The 24,165-nt window shown below is 41.1% G+C and overlaps 1 protein-coding gene across 6 annotated transcripts in view; it reads right to left on the bottom strand.

Annotated features, from left to right (window-relative positions):
- Nucleotides 1–1,204: 1,204 nt before the first annotated feature.
- kifc3 (kinesin family member C3) overlaps nucleotides 1,205–24,165 on the bottom strand; it is a 62,433-nt gene continuing 39,472 nt past the window's right edge. For 5 of the 6 annotated variants that reach the window (XM_041808493.1, XM_041808614.1, XM_041808345.1 and 2 more), the window contains 20 exons: nucleotides 23,563–23,705; nucleotides 22,739–22,889; nucleotides 22,206–22,294; nucleotides 21,522–21,587; nucleotides 21,121–21,261; nucleotides 20,620–20,880; nucleotides 20,306–20,479; nucleotides 17,375–17,522; nucleotides 17,147–17,277; nucleotides 16,903–17,014; nucleotides 15,622–15,803; nucleotides 15,149–15,253; nucleotides 14,906–15,036; nucleotides 12,762–12,885; nucleotides 10,824–10,953; nucleotides 10,426–10,655; nucleotides 10,173–10,325; nucleotides 8,773–8,902; nucleotides 6,147–6,193; nucleotides 1,205–2,591 (listed from right to left, as the gene is read on the bottom strand). In XM_041808493.1, coding sequence (XP_041664427.1) covers nucleotides 2,583–2,591; nucleotides 6,147–6,193; nucleotides 8,773–8,902; nucleotides 10,173–10,325; nucleotides 10,426–10,655; nucleotides 10,824–10,953; nucleotides 12,762–12,885; nucleotides 14,906–15,036; nucleotides 15,149–15,253; nucleotides 15,622–15,803; nucleotides 16,903–17,014; nucleotides 17,147–17,277; nucleotides 17,375–17,522; nucleotides 20,306–20,479; nucleotides 20,620–20,880; nucleotides 21,121–21,261; nucleotides 21,522–21,587; nucleotides 22,206–22,294; nucleotides 22,739–22,889; nucleotides 23,563–23,705 — 2,657 coding nt within the window. In that variant the 3' untranslated portion in view covers nucleotides 1,205–2,582. The remainder of the gene's footprint in view (nucleotides 2,592–6,146; nucleotides 6,194–8,772; nucleotides 8,903–10,172; nucleotides 10,326–10,425; nucleotides 10,656–10,823; nucleotides 10,954–12,761; nucleotides 12,886–14,905; nucleotides 15,037–15,148; nucleotides 15,254–15,621; nucleotides 15,804–16,902; nucleotides 17,015–17,146; nucleotides 17,278–17,374; nucleotides 17,523–20,305; nucleotides 20,480–20,619; nucleotides 20,881–21,120; nucleotides 21,262–21,521; nucleotides 21,588–22,205; nucleotides 22,295–22,738; nucleotides 22,890–23,562; nucleotides 23,706–24,165) is intronic. The other variant, XM_041808418.1, reaches the window with a different exon arrangement.

A 24,165-nucleotide genomic window follows, 5' to 3' on the forward strand; every position in this document is an offset into this window, starting at 1 on the left:
GAATAATCTATGGGATTATTTATGTGATCCATATAATTCTAAACTTATTGAAGCCCATTTCAGCCACTTAAAAAGAAAAATGTGGAAGTTAGGCAATAAAAACAAAATCCTAAGTCATAATTGTGAGATAAAAAGTCGAAGTTATAAGATAAAAAGTAATAATTATTGTTTCTCATTTTTTAATCTCATAATTTTGAAATTTTGCTTAAGTAATTTTTTAAGAATTGCCTTTTACATTTTTCTTTTTATTTGTTCGGAAAAAGGCTTCCATATAAACTTGATTTCAAATATAAAAATAATGTATTATAATGTATTAAAGTCCTCTCGCAGCCCACCTGCAGTACCTCCAGTGCCCACCAGGGAGCAGTGCAGTGCTTAAATGCATAACTTACCTGCCAGATGATAGTGGCAGGACTTCAGCAGACTGAACGAGTAGCAGTTTAATGGTCTCTGCATAGTGTTGTTAAAGATTAAAACCTACAACTGACCTTTATTAAGATTAAAAAAGTAGTGATTCAACAAATTTGTTTAAAAACTTAGCACCAACCACCACTCCAGTTCTGTAAACAGAGATACTGAGGAGACATTACCACTATCAATTAATCCATCTGTGTATTCATATAGCAACAATTTATAACATTATCTTACACTTAAATTAACATATTTTCTTGGAAAAAGCTATAATATCAGTAATGACGGTAACAATTGTGAAGAATTAGCTTTATAAAACAGGGACTGCACAGCAGCGCAAGGGTTAGCACTGTTGCCTCACAGCAAGAAGGTTCCTGGTTCACTTCCCAGTCAGGGCCTTTCTGTGTGGTGTTTGCATGCTCTCTCCAGGTACTCCAGCATCCTTCCCCCACCAAAAACATGCTCATTAGGTTAATTGGCTGTAGGTGTGACAGTGAATACAGGCTGATGATAAGGCCAGTATTTATAGCTCACTCATAGTTTGTAAACATCGGCAGAAATGTTCATATCTGACAGTACAGATATTTCAAGTTTGAAGCTATTTTCCATCAAAACCTATATCAAGCCATTCATATTCTGCATCCCTAAGGATTATCATGTTCTACTCATGTCTAAGACTTCTGTTCGGTTTGGTTTTACTAGATTCATATCAAAGATCATCATTACAGATCAGTATTACAGTATTATTTTGTCCTTGTGGTTAACATGGACGCAGAGCCACACATTTGTTTTTCAGAGTGTTTATTAAAAAGGGAATACAAAAAAAACAAACTGTAGAAATCTACAGTGACACAAAGCAAGCAGACGGTTTGATCATCAGGTCAACAACACAGCAGCTCATCGCCTTTAAGCATTCCTGTTACTACGACTACAGCTAACTACCAGCTCTGCCTGCTTCACGCCACGCTCAGCACCGGGTCGTCGGCTACAGGTAGGCTCTGTCAGAGGTCACCCGAGCATCTTATTGTTAACGGAGGCGACTGGACGACAGCAGGAGGAGACACGAGTGGTTGAACTCGCCCCATCAGCATCAGAGAAAACAAACATCCACAGGAACAGAAGAGGAGCAGAAAACAACAATCATGTACACAGGAGATTTCCTCGTATTGCTCACCTCTTATTGGACAGCTCAGCATCAGTGGAGTACCCTGACTGGTTAAAGGAGGGCCGCAAGGACACAAAGACGGCCTTGGTTTGCAAACTACACAAGAGGGTTGAAGAAAAGTGACAGAATAAGAAACTCAGCATGTTTACATGCATGGTTTAGTCAAGCTACAGGTAAGGAAATTTAACTGGACAACAGCTCTTGTCCAAGGATACAAGCACCGATGGAGAATCCATTAATAGATGTAAGTATGGCAGAGTCTGCTACACTAGGAGGCCATATTCAGACCTAATACTGGTAGACCTGTGTTAGCTAGCAGCTACAGGGCTTTCCACACACATGGAGGCGTCAGAGTACTACTTTAAGAAACTCTATTCAGTACGATTTCGGCTGCAGTGATTCAAAAATGTCTAACTGCATGTAAACATACTGAGCTGGAGAAATCATGAAGATAAACCTCAGAAAAATGTTCTTCATCCTCAACCAAAAAAGAAAATAAAACCTCCAAAGCAGCAAGCAACGAGATTAAAGCATGTCAAACATAAATATTTGTGCATATATTAGAATCAACCACATCTGGAGCTGTGGGTTAGAAAATCATCTAAAAGTTTAAAGTGCACCTTTACAAAGAAACAATAAAAAGAAATACTGTGATTGGAAAGCATATACTGTAAGGAGGGAGAGAAATCATTATTGAGGATTTCAGTCCAGATGGAAGGAGCTTTTCAACGTTTAGGGCTGCAGTGGCGTCTCTCTTTGAGTCTTTAAATGTTCATCATCACCACAAAATCAGCACATTTGAGTTCAGTCTCTGCTGGTACACGCAGAGATGCAAGTCTGTTATATGCCCAGTAGGTTCCCTTAAGTCTTTGCTCCTGTTAGAGGTTAAGGAGGGTAGTAAATCCAGCAAGGGCAGGAAAGTGTCACTGTCCCAGCAGGGAGAAGCCTCAGGGTGTTGGCTGGCACCCCCACGGGCATTATCTCCAGCTCCCTTAGGCTGTCAGCTTCAGTCGTCCTGCAGAGAGAAACAAACATCCCGTCAGTCGGCAGTCATGTGAGCGTCACACCATCAGACCATGTCCACACTGCTGCTCATAAATGTGAAAACTCAATATCCACCAGAAATGTCTCACCACAGCCGTGCTCCACAGGGGATCAATCAAGCAAACTTTGGTGATCCTGATGCTAAAATTAGGTCAACGTTGTTAAAAAGTGAAAATGATGTGACATAATCTCCTGACTTAGCTGTTCCGTGTGCAAAGCAAGGCTGGGGAATAGGGATGGGCGTTATGTTGAGTTTTATGCAAAACATATACTGAGTATGGATATTTTTTCAAGTGAGATATAGAGTAAGAAAATATCATTTATATTGATTTGTTGAGGTTTATTTCAACAAAAGAATTTTTTTTCTTTAGAAATAAATGATGCTTCCTTCTGCATGTAAAAAAAACTTGGTTGAGGAAACTTCTTTTAATCAGTGCTGATTACGCTGACTTTTTGATTAGGAATGCTTTGCTGCAAAATCCACTATCTCAAAATATTAGAAATCTCAAAAGTCAAAACTTGAAAGTCCAATCTGCAAAGGTTTCCTGAGCCTTCATTCTCTCACTGTGGTTTAATGCACAAAACCACAACCATGGGGAAGAACTGCTGACTGGACTGTTGTCCAGAGGACAATCATTCACACCCTCTACAAGGAGGGTAAGCCACAGAAGAGCTGAAAGAGCGGGCTGTTCTCAGAGGCTGTATAAAAGCAGATTCATGGAAAGTTGACTGAAAGGGAAAAGTGTGGTAAGACAAAGAGAACAAACAGGGATGAGCTCAGCCTTCAGAGGATTGTCAAACAAAGCAGATTCAAGAACTTAGGGGAGCTACAAGTGTTGAGCTGGTCCTGAACCTCAGATGTCATACGATTCTCATCTGGGCTTGGAAGAAAATCAACTCCTGTTTTCTGAGGGAATTCAGTTCTATTTGGAAGTCAAGGTCCCAGAGTCTGGAAGAAGACCAGAGAGGCACAGAGTCCAAGGTGCTTGAAGTCCAGTGTTTTCAGTGACCGTTTGGGGTGCCATGTCATCTGCTGCTGTTGGTCCACTGGTCTTTATCAAGTCCAGAATCAATGCTGTCAGCCGTCTACCAGGAGATTTTAGAGACCTTAATGCCTCCATCTGCAGGGAGACTTTATGGAGATTCCTTTTCCAGCAGGACTTGGCACCTGTCCACAGTGAAGCCAAAACTACCAGAAACTGGTTTACTGAACATGGTGTTACTGTGTTTGACTGGCCAGCCAACTGGTCTCACCTGAATGTCAAGAGGAAGATGAGAGACATCAGACTCAACAATCCAGATGAGCTGAAGGCTGCTATCAGAGCAAGCTGGGCTTCATAACACCCCAGCAGTGCCACGGACTGACTGGCTCCATGCAACGTCACACAGATGCAGCAATTTGTGCAAAAGGAGCTCCAACAAAGTACTGAGAGCATAAATGAGCATAAATTTCCAGAAGGTCAACATTTCTGTATTATAAATCCTGGAGTGATGTTTTGTGACATTCTGATATTTTAAGATAGTGGATTTATAATTGTCATGAGCTGTAAGCCGTAATTATCAATATTCAAGCAAAAAAGGTCTTGAAATATTTGTATGAGGTGAATCTAGAATATATGGAAGTTCCACAAGCAGAAATATGCTTATTGATCACAAAAAATGTTTGGAATGTTTACTCTAAATGAGGAATGATCGTTTTATTGATCTTATTTAAATTAGAAGAGTCTATACTAATTTATCTGAGTATGGCATGTGTGAACATTTTTAACATTATAGAACATACACTCTGACAGCAGGGGGGTTTCTGAATAAAAACAATAAAAGATGATGAGGAAGGGAGCAGGGGGTTATGGGAAGTGTTGAACCGCACCCACCCAGCCTTACTGCTTAGTGCTGATTCAAAAGTGTAAGCATGCTCACATGCTAATCGAGTGAATTTAATCAAAAATAAAATATGAATAACAGTAACCATGACTGACTAAAGGGAGAATTCAGACCACAGGAACTAAAATATTCTACAGCATGTATGGTTAAGAGTATTTTCACACCTATAGCTCATTTATTTTGCTCTGATTCAGATGATTATATGATAGAGAAAAATATAACAGTGAATCACAAAATGACCCATGAGGGAAAAGAGAACAATGAATCATTTTATCATCTGAATCAGAACAAAATAAACAAGCTAAAGGTGTGAAAGTACGCTTGGTCCAACTGGCCATTATATTCTTTGTTGTTTGAGACGTATTTAAATTCTACCTGCAAAATACTTCTTGGTTAAAAAAGTTAAACGCCCCTATAAAGCCATCTCCACATTTCTATACTTGCAGCATTGGTGCGTGTTCATGCTTACCTGCAGTTTAACTCACTTTGGACAAGCGATTAAACCGAGTATGACAGTTCCCTTTTTAAACAAACACCAGCAAATGTTTTCAGATTTATCAGTGTGGACATGGAGCTAAATATCCCACAATCCTCAGCTCATCAGCATGACGCCCAGGCCACAGAGCGACAGAAAAAAAGGGAGGGGGGAAACACCAACTCACTCGTAACACCCACTGAAGTCACAAGGAACAGACTCGAGATTCAAAGTGGAAATAAACTACCAGCTGTTTGTTACAGTTTCATCTGTGTCAGTACAAACGTAGCTTAGCTTAGCATAATGACTGGAAGCAGAGGGAAACTGATAGCATAGCTCCACCTGACTTAAAAAGACAGACATTCCTTCTCTTTTCACTTTAAATACTTAGTGTGTATTTAAAGGCCTAGACACAGGGACATTAAAGAGGCCTGAGAGGCCAAATTTTTCATTTCTTTTGGAAAACAAACAAGAGAAAGGAAAAAAAATAGTTGTTTTCCTTTTATTGATTCCCAATTTAACATGAACTGCCTGCATGGTCTAAGGGATTTTTTTCCAATGTTTTGTTTTCCAATTTTTAAACATTTATTGGCTTGTTTCTTGATTTAACAAGAACTATCCCTGCACCAAAAATGCATCGTGAACACACCTTATGTTAACTGTTTTCAGTGATAAGTTCAGTGAAATTTGTTGCACGTGGAAAAATATTAATCAAGAAACCCTAGCTCTGATTTCATCTTGAGCAGCAGTTCCCCTCTGCTTCCATTCTCTCTGCTTGGTTTGGCTAACGTTCTCCTCTCCGTACTGGAGGGTTATCCATTTCAGGAGAAAACCAGAGTCAGACTGCTCCTTTAAAGGCTGTGATGGTAAATGATGCACACATTTCCTTGTGACATTAACTCAGTTCAGCACAGAAGTTTGGTTTTAATACGATTAAGCCTCCAGCATTCAAAACAGACGACACAGACATCACGCTCAGCTGCACACACGGGGCCTGTGGGCGGCGTGGGCCCCGCTCACGGCCCAGCAGGCGCACAGACACAAGCTGCTGCAGCTCTGTGGTTAGAAGTGAGGGGGTGTTAGATGGATGTGGGGAGGGGGGCACCATGCCATGCTGAGCGCTTCCATGCCAAGCTATCCACCAATCAGCATACACCCCCGACCTACCTGCCCACCGTCCCCAACCAATGGGCTGGCTCTGTCTACCTGCCTGTCTGTGAACCAACCAATCAGACGACAGAATGAGGAGACAGAAGGGGAAGAAGAAGGTAAGAAGTCCTCCCTCTGAGTTCACATTTTTGGTGTTTAGGAGATCTTCTCTGATGATTATTCTACTTTAGTATGTACTTCTGTTTCCTACATTTCCCAGAATTCCTTAGGCAGGCCTCCGTAGGGGGAGGCTGGTATTTTCATATCCCAATTTCTTACACATTTATATGTGGGGTCTAAATCGAAAGTGGTTCTTAAAAATATTGAAATTGCTCTGGTTGAATAATTCAGCCGGCAGCTGTAAAACACACTACAGTGGCTAAAACTTACTATCTAGAGGAAATATAATCCAATCAAAGTGTATCTATAAATTAGATTTAAAAAGACCTTTAGAGGTTATGGATTGTCAATTTGTGTCAGAGCACATTAAGGAAATGATCCCTATGGATACAATACTTTTTTAAAGAGTCAGATGCTTTATATTCATTCTAACTAGCTTACAGCTGTTTCAGATTGGGTGCGTGTTTACTGCATAATAAATGCAGCGTGTGTTCCTTCGCCTTATATCTGCTTTCATTCCAGGTGTAAGTTTTCTGTGTGTTGGTTTTATCTTCTTGCTGACTCAGTCCTGTCATCTTTTAATTTCAGGTTTTCTTGGCTTTGTTCATTTCAAATACCTACAGGAACGGGCAAAAAATTGTGTTTTCAACAGTAAATGTTTTAAAAATTATTGTTAGATTTTTTTGTGGCTTTTTTTTTGTTGCCTTTTTTAAGCTAGGATAGCTGATGAGAGACAGGAAACATGGGGAAAGAGAATGGGGGGAAGACATGCATCAAACAGAGCCTAGACTGAGAGTCAATCCCATGACCAGTGTGTTGAGGTCTTTAGCCTCTGTACATGAGCGCCTGCTCTCTCCACCAAGCCAAACCTGCACCCCAAAATATACATTTTTGTCATGCAAACATGATTTAGAAATGCCTCTTTTTAAAAGAAAGCAACAACCTCAATAAATCTCCTTTTGAGTGACTTGATTCATTGAACCGAGCTTTCAGGATAAAGCATTCTGTACAAAGAAGGGGAGTTCCTCCACAGAAATGCTAAACTGAGCTTTTACTTTGAAAAGTACAAACCAGAAGTACTGTCATACTGTGTTCATCCTCCTTATGATATATTCAGCTGATGAGGACATACATATCAGCTAAAACAAGGTAAATTTGACTCTGTTGTTTAATCTCCTTTCTATTTTGGCTGAAAGACAAGCATGGCTCCAGGTAAAAAATAGGCGAGCCTTCTATTCTCTAGATCATTGGTTCCCAACATGGGGTCCAGGACCCCCCAGGGGGGCCGCAAAGATCTTTACTAAACTATGAAAAAGTAGTTATTAAGTAGTTTATTCAAAGGTCTTTTGATAAGAAAAGCATGCATGCCTTTTTTCAGGGTTTTATCAGTGAAACAATAAAATCTATGTTGATTTCTGATATCACTTTTTCTTCTCTCTTGGGTCCTGGAGGGGCTCTGCTTTTCTTAGGTACATGTAGGGCAAAAATGGTTGGAAAACACAGCTCTAGATCATTGGAGCCAAAGCAGGGGTCCAGGACTCCTATAGGGTCACCAAAGATGTCACAGGGAGGTTATAAGGCTCTGTTTGCTTTGAGGATGTCAAAATCCAATTTACACGGTAAAGCCCAAAACACACCAGTGTCACTCGATTTACAATGATCGCCCTCACTTCTTTTATGAGCAAATCCACACCGGCGGTAGCCAGGCGGCCGTGGACACACAGCAATGCAGCACTTTAGGCCACTGCTCTGTTCCTGATTCAAGAACGGCTATTTGTCCGTCTCTGCTGCCGTAGTCATAGCTCTGTTTGAGAGCACAGAAAAATAAATTTAGCCCCATCTTTTGTTTGAGGTGTAGAATAAACATGAGGCTAGGCTGCTGGTGAAATACCACTGAGCCTATCATTTTTTTACCCACTCACTGAGGCAGGGAGGCACTGTTAACATGCACCCTGTGATGAAAATCAAGCCAGCTCACAGCTGTTACGCAGCTGCCACGCACCCAGTCTGAAACAGGAGTTATTCCCTTCACTTCAAGTGCTTTGTGAATCAAACCTCTGTCCAAATATCATTTTAGAACTAAAATCTGAAAATTAGAAGTGAGCAGAAAAACTCCTCCAGTAAAAACAAAGTGATTACTAACTAGAGAAAGAGTTCTGAGCGGGTTTATGACTCTGTTATTGTGATGGAGTTAATGCTGCTAGAAATGAATGTTATTAAACAAAGGTAAATATGGAGGAAATTTTTAGCTTGAATCAACAGCAAATTAAACGAGGAGCAGATAGAAAAACAAGTATTTTTGCTCTCAAGGTTATTGACCCTTGGTTGTAATGTTAGCGAAATGTGGCAACTCGAGATTCTGTCTTAGTAGTAACAGTAGCATCAATTCTATAAATTTGTTACATGAGTCAAAGTGATACATTCAAGTTTACTGAAAGCATTGTTGTCCTATTTATGTTCTTTTACTCCCTATTAAAATGATCAGTTATCAAAGATAAAAGATAATTAATCCTGGTGTATATACCTGCAGAGAGCTGGGACTGGGACCTCCTCCTGGATATACTGGGAGTTCTGGAGGATGAGGAGAGGGTAGAACCGGCACTGCTGGCCCGAGAAATTGGGAGGGGGACCGGTGTCACCGGAGGGGAGTCCAACTGGGCAGAAGTCAAAGTTTGACACATGTTAGACGGATCATTTACATGAAATTCAATTAAAATCTCATTTCAGTTACAGTTTTAAATATTTGATCAATGATGTGGAATCCTGTACATATTGCATTTCTGCTTTTAGGGAATGAAATACAATGATGAACAAGTCAAATATCAAAATAACCTGAAGTCATCACCAGAAGCCAGGGAACTGAGCACTGTGCAGGCAGAGTCTACGTGTCTCCTGCATGTACATCCAGGCTACAGGTGACACTGCCGCTGTCACAGATACATTTACATTTATTATGACTCGCTGGTTAATGTAATTATATGTTGTCTTGTGTGGTTGCTGATATCTTTTGTAGTTTGTGTTTTTATATGCTCTCTGTGCAAGAAAAATTCCCTCCGGGGCAATAAAGGTTTCATTCATTCATTCATTCATTCATTCATTCACACCAGCATGGCCCTCCAGGCAGACCTTCAATTATGAGAGGTTGAACCTTGGTGAGTGGATTCCTGCTATAAGTGGCAGTGCACCTTCATTTTCCCAACAACAAACCTATGAAACTCACTACTCACATCCGCCCCAGACAACTATAAAATCTCAATGATGCCATATTTATAGACCCAACCAAAAATTTGGCACGGTTGACCATTATCCCTTGCTTGTCAAACCTCATGCCATTGGACTCTAATGCAAGGCTCTTCTCTGGTTCAGTTCTAATCTTCACCACAGACATCAGTGTATCAGTGATATGGACGTTCATTCAGATTTTGAGTTTATCACAGGAGGTGTACCTCAAGGCCCCTCTTTAGGTCCCCATCTTTCTGTGTTTTTGTCAGGAATCTCTCACAAAGCTGACTTAATTTTGAAATTCAACATTATGCAGATGACACTGTTATTTACACTTCCAGGACTGATACATCTATTCAGACAACCTTACATACTGAATTTAAAAAATGTCCAAATTGTTTTTTCTCTGATAAAATTCTACTCAACTAGAAAAAAATCCCACAACATGTTGTTTGGCACCTGATTCAAGATCTCCAACTCAGACAAATGGACAATTAACTGTTTACTGCTGGTTGCTTCTTACTTTCAACGCAATAACAACAACTTTCCTCCCTATCTTAAAAAATAACTAACTTCATACAGTTTACAGTATAACCTACGCCACTTACGCTGCGCCCTACGCCTCTTTTCTTTGTCCCGAGAATCCATAAAGAACCTAACTAGTTCAGTTCATCTCCAGCTGTGTCCAACTGTGTGCCTTACCTCGACACTGTCGTGGGTTGGCGAGGATGAGGTGGACGAGTTCTCGTGTCTTCTGGAGGATGAAGATGAGAGGCTCAGCTCAACGCTGCGAACTCGCTGAGCAAACTTCAGCGAGCAGACTGACTCGCTCATGTTGCTAGGAAGTGGAGACACCTGAGAAAAACAGATGAGGTGGTTCATGATGAAATTATTGTATAAATAAGAGGGTAAATCACCATTTTTAAGCTTTAGAGTAGTCATCCTCTTGTCCTACCTGCACCATCATCAGGGTCTTGCTGTCTCCGCTCAGAGAGTCCTGCAGCAGGTAGGTGAGGCGAGAGTTTCTAAATGGGACGTGGGAGTGTTTACTCCTCAGTGCATTGATGACATCACCAAGCGCTGACAGAGATTTATTGATGCACTGAGCTTCTCTGAGACGGCTGCCCTCTGCCCCTGACTTAGCGATGCGCTCTGAGCCTGCCAGATCAACCAGGTTCAACTTTCCTGCAACAAAACACACCAAAAAATCTCAGCGCGACGGTGAAGCTGAGGCTGATAGGAGTTTTGTTCCTACTGTGGCTCATCTGTCATGACCCAACGTAACACCATACATTGAAACATTGACCATAAAAATCAAACCTCACATCAGAACAGTGTGTTTTTTTAAGGTACCTTGTGTGCGGATCCCAGTAGCAGCGTTGTAGCCTGACACATTGATGATGAGCAGAGCGTGAGAACGAGAGCTGTGCTCGTTTAGGTTGGTGCAGGCTGTCGCTCTGTTCATGTGACCCAACTCAAACACCTGAGGACAGGTAACACACAAATGTACATCATCAAAATCAAAGGTCAAAGCAATTTTTAAGCCCTTGTGCTGGCGAGAGCTTGGGCTGTAGGTGTTATGTTTTCAGCTTGTTGTCTGTCCTGCTAGGCTCTCTTATGTTCATGATAACTTAAGAATGCTTTGAGGGATTTTCTTCAAACTTTGCATAAATGTCAGGTCAGCCTCAAAGATAAACTTGGACAGACAAAAACCTAAAAGGTAATTCAGTTTATTTTAGCCTTCCTAGATCAACATGCATGCAAACAAACAGCTGAGAGAAATATCTAATAAATACTCTGACAGAGATGCTCAATGGCACATCAACCCCCTCCAATCAGTGAGCATCTCTGAAAGTGAGTGCACTAACCGGGGTAAAAGATGAAGGTCAACTTTAATCTTTTGAGCACAATAATCTAAGAATGCATGAAGAGATTTTTGTGAAATCTGTCACAAACCCTCACTTTAGGGTCATCTATGCTCCAGCTTCAAGATGCATTCAGATACAGATGAAGAATTTGTTTGTAATCTGCATTTATTTCATTCATATTTCTGCACACAACAGAACAGCTGGGTAGAGGACAGAACAAGAACCAAAGAGAGGTGGAGGTCCCTGTGAGACAGTGCCCTCTAGTGGATTGATTTTTAAAGTCCACCCCAATAAAACAGACCTGTGTTGGCAGTGGTTGTTTAGTCTTTAGACTTGAAAGTAAATTGATAAGATCTGAAGGCCAAAGGTCACTGACACTGCACATTTGGAGGTCACAAAGACATTGTACTCAGAGGCTACACTCTACATTTTGTGCTGTTCATCACTTTGACAGACAGCATTGTAAAACTTCTGTCATAGTTTAGTTTTATTTTTGCATGGTAAAAAAAGAGACAGGAATGGAAACAGTGCAGAAAGAGGCAGAAAACTCAGAGAGCTTATTTGAAGCCTCTACCTAAATAAAGTTAAAAAAGAGGTAAAAGAAACTCAAGGTTGCTTTACAAAAATTAATAAAAGCATGTATAATCATGAACATACAGTAACATTAAAAACAAATCAAAATCTAAAAATGAGAATGTATGGGGTTTATGTTTACCTGTATGTCAGGTTATGATAGTGTTTAAGATTGTCATTACATCTGTATTACCACCAGAAAATTAATGTTAAGAGACCTTTTCACTAAGTATTCAAGGTTTAAGAACAAGGAGCCTAATGCGTGTCATTTAGATTGTTTGCAGATGACATAACTAGCCAAGAACTCCAGATGGAGGGCGGGGAGTGTTTTCTGTACAGAGAAACGGCAACAAAATGACAACATTTTATTCTGTTTACAGTTGTGCCAGTGAGACGAACTTTAATAAATAGATGAATAAATAAAAAAAACATCTTAAACTACTTTTGAGTCCTGAAAATAGTGACACATTCAGGCAAAAAAAAAAACATAAATAAAACTGGAGGAGTTGGGTCAGACAATGCTCCCATATGGTCACACCGTGACCTCTGATCTTGCTCGTCTGTCCAGATTTGCTCTTAAGAGATCTGGATCTAGCTCAGCTCAGTAATGAGAGCAGGTCTTTTGGCCCCCAAGCAGCTTTTTTATTTGGTACCAGTTTGGCTTTTTAAATGTGGATTAGATTACCAAAATGGAAGAGCTTTAATGGACTAACTTTTCTCCATTCTTACTGATTCCTCATCACTCTTCTCCATATCCTGACCCCTATCCGACTTTCATGCCTTACTAGGATCACATGACTGCAAACGTCTGATTTACAGAGAAAGGATGAACGCAGCAGGAAGACCTCACCTTGTTGATGTCCTCCGGGCTCTCCACAATAAACTCGGTCAGTCCGGGGACGTAGAGCTGCCCGCTGCCATCAGGGTTCATCTTAATGTCCAGCTTGTCTGTAGGATTTTCTCCTAGGAGGTTCCTGATCGGCACAAACAAGAGAAAGAAACTTTTGTTACTACAGCTAAGAATGTCTAACTCTCATATTTACAACATTTTCAACATAACGTTGATGTTTCAGTAAATGATGATTCTTGACTGGAGCTGCAGCAGATTGAGATTTTTCCCCACTTTTGCTCTTTCAGATAAAGTTACTGAATATTTTTTTAAAAATCCCATCGTATTAAACTGCCCAGAGCCGTCTGATAATCTGTGTGTTTAATCCGATACCAGCTCTCAGAATTCTTGACCTTTTCACCAAAAACGTCGGTCCAGCATACAGATGTTCTGTTACACAACAGCTGGACAGACGCAGATTAACAGACGGTGTCTGATATGATCCTCTTTATATAACTTCTCAGAAAGTGCAGGAAACCTGGAACAGTCTGGTTCAAAAGGCTGAATCGTCTTTATGTCATCAGGCCGTGATTTTGTGACGAGGCTGGAGCACGTTTAATCCACTGCTGAAGCTGGGCTCCTTTAGTATACATCCCCACCTAGCATTTAAAATGTTTTCATGTCTTTGACCCTCTCTGCTTTCACATCCAGAGGATTTTTTAAACAGAGCAGAGAGGTTGAGAGAGGGAGATGAAGCCATAAATCTGCTGTCTTCTTTCTCGTTTTACAGCTGCGCTCCAAGAATGCACATGTACACTGTAAGCAATGCTAGAGTGCATGCACATCCTGGGACCACTTCCAGCATGAATGCGGAAGTGTCTTTTTAACTTTCTGAGACTGCCGTTCTTGTTTATGTATACCATTTGTTATTCAAAGTTAAATAACTTTTGAACCATAAATAATAGAAAAAAACTGATTTCCTCTGACAGCCCTCTATTGTGCTATTCTAAATGAAGTTATGCCATGTCTATGTAGCCCTTACAAAACATCTAGCGAATCTGGAACTTGAGTGACTTTCCAGGGTCTTTAAAGATGAAATTGACACCAGTAACTGACTTGGCATGTTGAGGCAAATAGTAAGGATTTAACAGGAATTAGGAACTTCTTGGCTGAGTGCTTATCCTTCTGCAGAACATAAATATCTTGTGTTTGCTTTAAATCAATACTGAATGTTTTTTTTATCCATTTTATAATACATTTTTCCTACAGTTAGCGGCTACTTCCACCATATTGCCTGTTTGTGTCCCACGATGCATTTTGACAGGGCTGGCTGTTCTGAGCCTGCTCTGAGGAGAAAGCCTGAATGACTCATAATAAGGAGAAAGAGACACAGAGAGGCTGTGATGTGTCCCTCTGTGTCTATGCAGACAGGAACTACTTTGAATAAACTCAAATTCCCAAAAGCACAAGAACTTTTTTGTAAAAATGTGAATATTTTGGAGACTTTTTTTTTTGTCACAGAATGTTTATTTTTTTCAGTTCCTGGTCCCAAAGAGATGGGAAAAGAAGTTTGTGCAAAGACTACCATTAGTCATTAGAGTTTTAATTTCCCTTTAGTTTAATTATTTTGTCTTATTAGTCCCATAACTTTTTTATAATTAAAGTGACATTGCTGCAGCACACATATTCTTAAACCCCATGTTGTCCAGAAAAGAAGGATGTTTAGAGCTTGGCTATGCACCACAGCATTGATGTCTTTGAAGCTTTTTAAGACAAAATGTCCAGATGAGACAAAATGGTTACAGGAGTGAGTTAGGGTGATTGAAGTTACAACCTATGGCAGCCTCCATGACAGGGCATGTCCTGCTATATTTATAAAAAAATAAGCCTTTAAAAACTTTAAAATATTTGAGCTAATGTAAGACCTGTACCTTGTTCCTCTGTGTTCTTTTCGTCTTCGTCTTGTTAAGTTAAACCATAAAATTACCCAGTAATAGGCGCTTAGCAGGGCTGGGATGATATAACTTTGTCACAATATCTCTTTATAGTGATTTAGGTTGTGCTTATTGCAAAAAAATCATGGGCATAATGATAAAATTGTGATTAATTGTACATCCCTACAGAGGACTAAGGTAATCTGATAGAGGATCAGCTCTGAGTCTCACCGCAGCGTCTCGTTATAGATCTCCACCATGCTCACAGTGATCTTGTAGTCCCAGTCTGGAGCTTTCTCCGTCACCTCAGAGAAGAGCAGACGGAGCGCTCGCTGGTTGATGCCGGGGTCATCCAACACGCCCTGAACACACAGACGTACACCGATACACAAACAGGCGTGACTGTTAAAACAAAGGATGCACAGAAGACAAACAGGACATGACGTGGTAAAATTAAACTTTGTTAGCTCTCACCTCCATAGTGTACGTTTTCCCCGAGCCGGTCTGTCCGTAGGCAAAGATGCAGACATTAAAGCCGTCGATACAGGAAGTGACCAGAGACTGGACCTCCTGAAAAACCTGGTGGACCAATCAGAGAGCAGAAAAAAGGTATCCAGTCACAAACACTGACAGTTTCTCTAATTTAAAGACACCTTTAATAGAATTTGAATTTTGTTGAAAGGTTAAAATTTCCCCTTTTTTAATTCAAAAAGTGGAATTTTAAAGGACACATTCCACACTATGTAAACTTTTTTGTTTAAATCTTGATGTTTACAGTAAGACCAATCATAAAGAGGATTTATATAACAGAAATGTCCGATTTATAAAACGTGTGTTCATACATGCACACAGTGCTTAGTTAGAGCTGCATCAATGCAACGTTGCACAGAGGTGAGTCAACATCCTGCACGGTCTGTACACAGTTTTAATCTGTCCTTTGTGCTCACCTCTTCCTGCGTGGCCTGAGGAGGGAAGACTTTGTCTAGCTCAAAGCTCATGATTTTGCCCTTGTTTGAGAGGTAGAGGATGCCGTCATCTTCAGAGTCGAAGCTCAGCATGGTTTTGGAGTCGGTGAAGTCCTGCTCCTCCTGACTGACAGGCCGGACGCGGCAGAAAACACGGATGTTACCTGAGGGGGAAAAACAGAGCAGGGATGTTCAGGAGAGTTTTAGTTTCCTGTTCAACAAAAATCTGCTTCTGTACTAAAAAATACATCTCATAATGTTTTCAATCAAGCCCTTCAGACAGTCACTGGGGCTATTTTGGAGAGTTAAACAATACTTTGGGCTGAATCAGGCAATTTTAATGTGTTATATAATAGCATAGAGAAGGAAACAGAGTTTATCACTTCATGTCCACAACAGAAAACTAAGTGAAGTGACTATTATTTTGGTGGGTTTTGTTAACAGCTTAGAAGTTTAACAAAGTTAAAGTGCATGTACATGAACTTGAGTATCCTATTTATGAGTTTTATCTCGATTTTGATTGTGATTTTTAGTTTTTACAACAAAAACTGCTGCAACTTCAGTCCAGTTAAGACCAGTAACTCGAGACAGACGAGAGCACACTCTTTTTTACGGCCTGTTGCTCTGCAAAGTTCCAAAAGCCTGTGAGTTTTGAAAGCTGCAACAAGGTCCCAGATTCCAGAGGAAAATCTGATAGGCACAGAATCCAATGTGCTTGAAATCCAGTGTTTTGAGTTTCCACAGTCAGTGATGGTTTGGGCTGCCATGTCATCTGCTGCTGTTAGTCAACAGGTCTTTATCAAGTCAATAGTTGACACTGTCAGCTGTCTACCAGGAGATTTTAGAGACCTTGATGATAGATACTGATTTCCTTTTCCAGCAGGACTTGACGCCTGCCCACAGTGAAGTCAAAACTATCAGAAACTGGTTACTGACCATGGTATTACACAGCATTGCATTATAGTCTTCTCTAAAGTTAAACTGTTAAATGTGCACTGCTGGCTGTAATGTGATCCATGGCAATGTGAGTTTAAAACCCTGTAATTCTTCACAGTATCCCAATTCCTCAGAGTTCTCCAGGCAGTAAATCAAGTTTCTCAAAACTGTAATCAGGGCTTATCAGGGCTTCTGAAATTGGGGCCATTTTTACATGCCCAAACACAAAACAGGATACTTAAAAACCTGATCAAAACCAGGATACTCAAGTTCATGTAAAGACACAAGACGGGTTATTTCAAAAAGATGCTATGGTTTGTGTCAGACCTTTGAGTCGGACCAGCTCGTTGTGACATTTCTTCCTCAGGTTCATCTCTCGCTTGTATTTCCGTAGAAGCTCCTGGTTGGTGTTGCTCACCTCACTGATCACCTGACAGATCTGACACACAAGTATCATTATTAATGAACAATGTGAATAAAAATTCACAAGAAGCATCCATTTGTTCAAACATGAATTATTTTTTAAGGATTTAGATTAACTAATTGACCTTTACTAAGCATGCTCACTCACCTCGCGCTTTGCCTCGGTGATAGCTTTGTCCAGCATGAAGGGGAAGTCCTGCACCTGCCTCTTCAGACAGTTGTAGTCAGAGGTGAGCGTCCTGAGGGCCGGCTGCAGGCTCAGCAGGTTCATACGCACTCCTGAAACAACGGAACAACAAACAAACGTTCAATCAAGAAAAAAAAAACGTACAAACAACCAATAACCAAGGACAGCAGACAGAGATAAATGTCTGACCTGCCAGGTTCTCGTGGACAGCTTTCATCTCACTCTCAGCTCTGATGAACGCCTCCTCGATCACACGGTTCTTCTCCTCCTCCAGGTTCTGCATCTCAGCCTCCAGCTGACCCTGAGCCCGCTCCATCTCTCCCTCATAGACCAGGATCTGAAGTAGGGGCGAGAGGACACAATCAGAGAGGAAAAACACCATCAAGACCTGCAGACACCTGGATCCAAATGATCATCTTAGTGTTTGATATTTATAAAAGTATAGAAGCAGACTGATCAGATGCATGTTTAGAAGGCATTATTGAAGCCTCACGTGCTTGTTTTAGCCAATGACAAACTCTTTTATCCATATTGTCCACCAAAATTATCAAAAGAATAACGACAGAGACTTTTCCTATTGAGGCAAGTTGTGTTGTCTTTAGAGCCACCAGCCTCTACTGTCAAAAACAGATGGCTGGCTAGCTGTACTCTGGGAATGCTCATCTAAGCATTTTTATTTCTATAGAAAGATACGGGTCTTGAATCTGAGAAAAGATCATCTAAATACCAACACAACAGCAGCTATCTCTACAGTAAACCAGCAGGAGAACACACAAGTAACCTGATCACACAGGAAGCACAAGGTTTCCTTAAGGGCACACAGCTGGGAGCACTGGGAATCTTTACTAGGTTCACATCACAGACTGGGAGATCTGACAGAGTCTCACAGGCTCCAAAGGTCCCAGTAAAACCAGTTTAAACCACATATCCTGATGAGTTTCCCTGACTCTTTCTTGAGTTCAGAGCGAATTCCACCAGCATCAGTGAAAATAAGTTTCACTGATGGTAAGACAGAGACTTGTGGTTGTCGTTCTTTAAGTCCTTGATCATTTACAGCTTTTCTTTTTATCAGTCTCACCTCAGAATAAAAAAAACCCAAGGCCATGTTTACATTTTGCATATTAATGCATTTTGTGTCCATACTCGGCATGAACAATCCTTCTTCAGTGACAACCTGGTATCAGAACTCACTGTCCCTCCTCTGATTCCAACAACAGCCCATATGTCATTTCTGTAGCTCAGTATCTCTACATGCTGTGAGCAATGAAGCCGCTACTGATAAGAATGAATGGGGGCCAACTGGAATGTTCTATAAGCTTCAAAGTATGACATCATCTTCCTCAAGCTTTTAAAGCAGGGGTGTCAAACTCATTCAGGCTCGGGGGGCCAGATTTGCTCCAATGAGACGTTCTACGGCCCAAGCTTTTTTAGCCAGAGGCTTTCTGGATCAATATAAAATGTTTCATATATTTTCATTTGAGCCAACATTGTTTTGTGGCCCATTTTTTTTTTACCAAAAACTTGCCAAATTCCATAAAGAAACTGCATCCATCTATTTCACTGTATAGTCAAGCTTCCTGGCCAGAACAACTAGTGAGTTCTTCTTAAAGGAGCAATGCTTGCTAAAATCACTGGAGGCTGATGCCACTACTTCTGCCACCTACCTTTAAGACTCAACTTCAAAAATACTAAAATATCCCTTTAAGAGCTGGCTCCAGTTTAAGAAAAGGAGTCCTTCGTTTTCAATTTTTATTGTTTTAAAGACATTAAAAAAGTGAAACAGTAGCAAATAGAGATGCACTAACTGTGAAAATCAGGGCTGATACAGGAGCACAACAGGAGACTTCTTCCACTCGATGAAATATAAATCTTACTCCCACATAGAAGCTAGTTTAACATCATAGATGAGAGTCAGGAAGGGAAGAATGGAACCAATATGAACAGAGGAAAGTTAGTATGTTAAAGCTCTAGGTGGACATATAGTATTTCAAATAATGCTGTCTTTATCTAAAGCTTCAGGAAAACCTTAATGTTCAAACTGATCAATTATCAGGTAATAAAAGCAGACACTTCCCATTGGGAGACATAATTCATAAAATACTTTAAGAAGATAATACTTGTCAGATATTTGTACAGTTCAGAGCAAAGTCTCTCCACTTTTTTGTGCCTGCCAGGATTACTTTTACAGTGGATGTTTCATAACCCAGCTTTATACTACTTTCTTTAAAGTCGAGGTTAAATGCATCACTCAAGCCTCTTTGGATAGTCTGACTTGGTCTTGTGTGTCAGGTAAATCCTACAGACACAGCCCAGGAAAACAGAACATGCTGTGACCTGTTTTTCAGCTTAAAAATTTTAATCAGCATTTTCACTCCACTGAACCTAATCCTGAAATCATACTCACACCTTTGTAATAAATCAAGGTCTCCTTACATAACAAGATTTAGTTTAAGGCGTATTTGTGGTTTATTCTGCAGCTTTGGAGCCTGAGCTCTCGGTCAGCAGAGAGGGTCACTCTGGATGTGATCTAGGGAAGGAGAGGGAAAGGGAGGGGGGGCTGCGCCAACCTTTGACAGCCTGCGAACCAACTCGCTGTTTCGCCTGCCGAAGGCCTTGGAGAGGAGGTCGCACAGACGGCTTTGATCGGTGAGCAGCTACAGCCGCATGCATGCAGAGAGAAGAAGGTTAACAGAGGAGGTGGGAGGGCGGGTTCACACTGAACTATTGTTTGTTTAATACAGTCTAATATAGTCACTTTGACCTCGTCAGCCGCTTCAACACAGCCTGGGTCTACTTCCCCAGACTAAAATTCAGCTTCTTTTAAGATTAAAGGAATATTCAGTTATTTTTCATTCAGGTGTGTCACCTTCAGTCAAACATTCTGGGAAGAAAACACATTTCAGAAAATCATTTTCTTACATAAATAATTTCATATGTTTTTATCTCTGTTTGAGAAAAAACTCCAGGCCATCTGGTGCGCACACACAAACAAGAAGCTAAACCAGTTGAGAAAAATGCTGACCCATAAGCAATGAAGGTCGAGATCGATCCCCGCAGACAAGTCAACAGAAACATCAGAACACTTCCTGTTGAAGCAGATTAAGTAGGTGATGGTTTTACCTGCGTCCTTAGCTGGGCGCAGGTCCTCTGGGACTCATGCAGCTGTGTCTCAAGCTCCCTCAGCAGCTGTCTCTGCACCGACAGCTGCTCCTGCAGGCCAGCGTTCTTCGCCTGCAGCTCGGCCAGAGCTTTCTGAGAGTCGGCCGACTCCACCTCCACCGTCTGAGTGACATACTGAAGAACAAAATGAGTAAAAACATTTTTTTATTATAGTTGTACTAGAGAGTAACCTCACAGTTTCTCTTTTGCAAAAACAAAACTAGAATCTTCTCTTTCTTTAAGTCTGGTCATGTAGTTTACCATTTCCTCCTCACCTTGACTCTTGGGGGTGTCACTGCCTGCCTGGCGAGCTCATCCTCACACTCCTGAAGTCTGAGGGAGAGTTTCTGCTCAGCCTCTGCCTGCCTCCTCCTAGACTCCTCCAGCTGCCGGGTCGACTCGTCCAGCTGTTGGCGAAGACTCTCCACTTTGGAGGTTTTCTCCAGCAGCTCCCGCTCCAACTCAGCCAGCCGCCGCTCCCTGTGCCGGGCCTGGCCCTCCCAGCGAGACACCTCCCTCCGCAGAGACTCCGCATCCTGGATGACAAAGGTTAGGTTTGATGGATATTCTCAACTTTGGTTTTAAAACTATAAAAATAAAAGACGATGAATTCTCTGTTCCAGTCCTAAAGTAAGTGCTGGCATTAGTGCTTTTATCTTTTGTAAGCTTTAAAAAAAGTAACTAATGCTGACTACTAAAAATGGAAGTTTGTGAAATATCCACTAGCTCTATGCTAACATGCCTACTGCTTGCTCCAAGAAACAAATAAATAATACCTGGCTGTGGCTGCAGCTGCACGTCTCTGCAGCAGCGTCGAGGTTCAGAAGCTCTGAGCTCTTGCATGACTTCAGCTCCTGCTTCAGACGCTGGTTCTCCACCACCAGCAGCTCCAGCTGCTTCTCCAGGTCTGTCGCCCCCTGCAGGACAAAACAATCCATAAAACACTGTTAAATTCAGAGAGTACAAATTCATATCAGTTTTCAAGTAAATACCTTTTGCACCAGGTTAACTCGACTATGCCGATTAGTATTACAAAAACTTTTACTCATATAGAAAGTAGATCTCTGCTCTCAGTGCCCTCTCACACGCCTAAACACAGCTATGTGTTCACGAGTGTCTCTCTGTGTTTGTGGTTTTTCCCAGGGTTTCTCAGGAATGTGGTCCAGCAGAGTCTCACCAGTTCAGAGCGAAGTCTCTCCACCTCCTGAGTCTGATCCAACAGCTTCTCCTCCAGCTCCTCCACCTAAAAATAACCACAACAACGATATGTTAACATTACTGTGGTCAAAGATATCCCACTTATTATGTAATTTCTACATGTTTGGCATGTTTTAATCCAGGTGTTTATTGCTTTACTATATTTAAGTTTAATACATTTATCTTCAGGATGTACTTATTGCCTCCAACTGAGCAGAAGAAAAGGAAACCAAACCTGAAGAGCAGCAGCAGCTCAAACAAATTGGTTTTAATGATGTAATCAATCCATCAGTATTAAGTTTTAACGTGCATATCATTCTGACAGGTGATGTATTGTTAGGGATTATGCACGTCAGGGCAAGTTGTTCAACCCCTCCATGTTTGAACATTGTGTTTCACAAACACATGACTGTACAACTGGTGGGACAATGCTGCAACTTTAACAGCAGTTGTCATAGTCCATCCAAATTTAGCTTCTGCAGTGAGGGCATAAATCACTCATTATGCATTAATTAGCAGAATATGAGCTCTACCACAATTCTGACAAAATTGACTTAAAATCATGCAACTTGCATCTTGTTTTAGCAACGACATCAACAATAACAACCCTGTCTTTCAGGAGAATTTCCTTGAGGATGTCTGTACAGGTGTCCTGCAGTCATACCTGTGTGCGCAGCCGAGTAACGAGCTGCTCTTCTTCTGCACAGCTGAAATGATCTGAAGGCTGCTCACCTTGCTGCAGTAGCCTCACTCCTGTCCACAAAACACAACAATAATAATGTCATCAACGAGTAACAGGAAATGTCTAAATGTTCATACCAATATTCATCAAAAGAGCTAAAGTCCCGAAGGCAGAAATGCATCATGAAAAAGCTTAACGCACCATAAAGGTGGTAAAGAAGGCAACAAATGTAAACATGTGATGTGTAAGATACTAAAAATTCCTGCTCAGCCATGTTTTTCACCATCAAAAATTCTTAATTAAGCCTGACAAATCAAGTTAAAACATCTTAACCAATATTGGGTGTTTAAGACTGATCATTTCATTTCTTCTTTTAAAAATATTGCAGCACTGGCCTTTATTATTATTTTTCACCTTTACCTAAGGTTTTAAAACACCTTTGCTTGTGGCCTGTTAAAGACTGTAGCCCCAGCTGGATGTAAACAGCTGGGCTTTCTCTGTCACAACGTTCTCACCGTTAGGTATGGCAGACGTCTGAACTCCTCCGACACCACCGCCCGTCTTCTCCTGGGCGCTCTGCTGCTGCAGCTGCTGGAGCAGCAGGTGACGAGTGACTTCTTCAGAGCGAAGACGAGCCTGAAACTCGCTCACTTTGTCCTGTAGGGTCTGAAGAGACACATGAAGATAGACACATTTTTACATACTTAAGAGGGTAACAATTTTGTTAGGTTGAGCTGATCAAAGAGGAGGAAACTGCATAATTTTCCTTTCACACTACAGCTCTAAGTCAGTCAGGCAGTGAAACTATGCAGGAAGACAAAGAGAAAGACAGATAAGCTAAAAGACAAACAAAAAAAAGGAAATGAGGAAGACAGTGAGAAGCTGAATGAAGGTTTTTACATTAGTGGAAGTCCAAAAGTAAGACCAGGTGATGTTCTGCAGACCAGAACAGCGTGGAATAATGGGGACAATGGAGGACAGGACAGCATGAGATAAGAAGAGAGATGATTAGACAAACAATGAGACATCACCACAAGTCACATGCACAACATTTGTCTACTGCAGATATCACAATGAAAGGCAAGAAGCCACATTCGGGGGGGGGGGTTTAAACTGAGCTGAATTCAGCATTAGCGTTCCTGTTAAATGCTGATATGAGGCAGGGTGTTAACGTGTGTGAGGAAATTATGCAGAGCGACAGAAACATCAGACTGGATCAACGGAGATGGCAGACATGACGAGCAGGACGTCTCTCCGAGGCGTGGATGGGGACAGAGTCTGTGCTGAGGTCAGTGGTGAGTCAGCGCTCACACAAACGGATCATCTGTGAGCGGGTTACCTGGATGAGCAGCTGCTGGCTGGGTGCGTTTGTTTCGTTCAGCTCTGTGGTCAGAGAAGGGCGCTGTGAGAAGGCAGTGGCGGGCAAAGACAGGAAGGAGCTGTCGTCTTCACCATCACTCATCAGGAAGTCCACTGAGCTCGCTATGGACAGACAGAAGGGACAAAACAGTTGACTTTTCTCCTTACAAAAGAGTTAAACCAAACCAAAACAAAGAAAAGTGTAGTTTAGAAGGATGACCATGGAGTTGCCAAATATTTCAAAACTTGTAAGGACTTAAAAAAGGACATGACAACAGTGATAATAAATAAATCTCTCTCTCTTGTGAATGTCTTGGTGTGAATATATTTGTTTTCACGTGAAAGTTTCTCTAAAAAACATCTCTGAGTTCTGGTTCAGCTTAATACTGCAAAATGATGGCATTAATGTCACTGTGACGGACATGTTTTGAGGATTTAGGACTTGTTCCCTTCTTTTTACACCATTTTAAAAAGTAGTTCTGGCTTTTAAACATAATTTGAGTCTTAATGACTAAAAGGCACAAGTACTGCAAATACTTAGAGAGATTATTGCAGCAGCAGTCATAAAAAAACTCTAATGGCT

Source organism: Cheilinus undulatus, linkage group 1, assembly GCF_018320785.1.
Source record: "Cheilinus undulatus linkage group 1, ASM1832078v1, whole genome shotgun sequence".
In the NCBI taxonomy this organism is placed as follows: domain Eukaryota; kingdom Metazoa; phylum Chordata; class Actinopteri; order Labriformes; family Labridae; genus Cheilinus; species Cheilinus undulatus.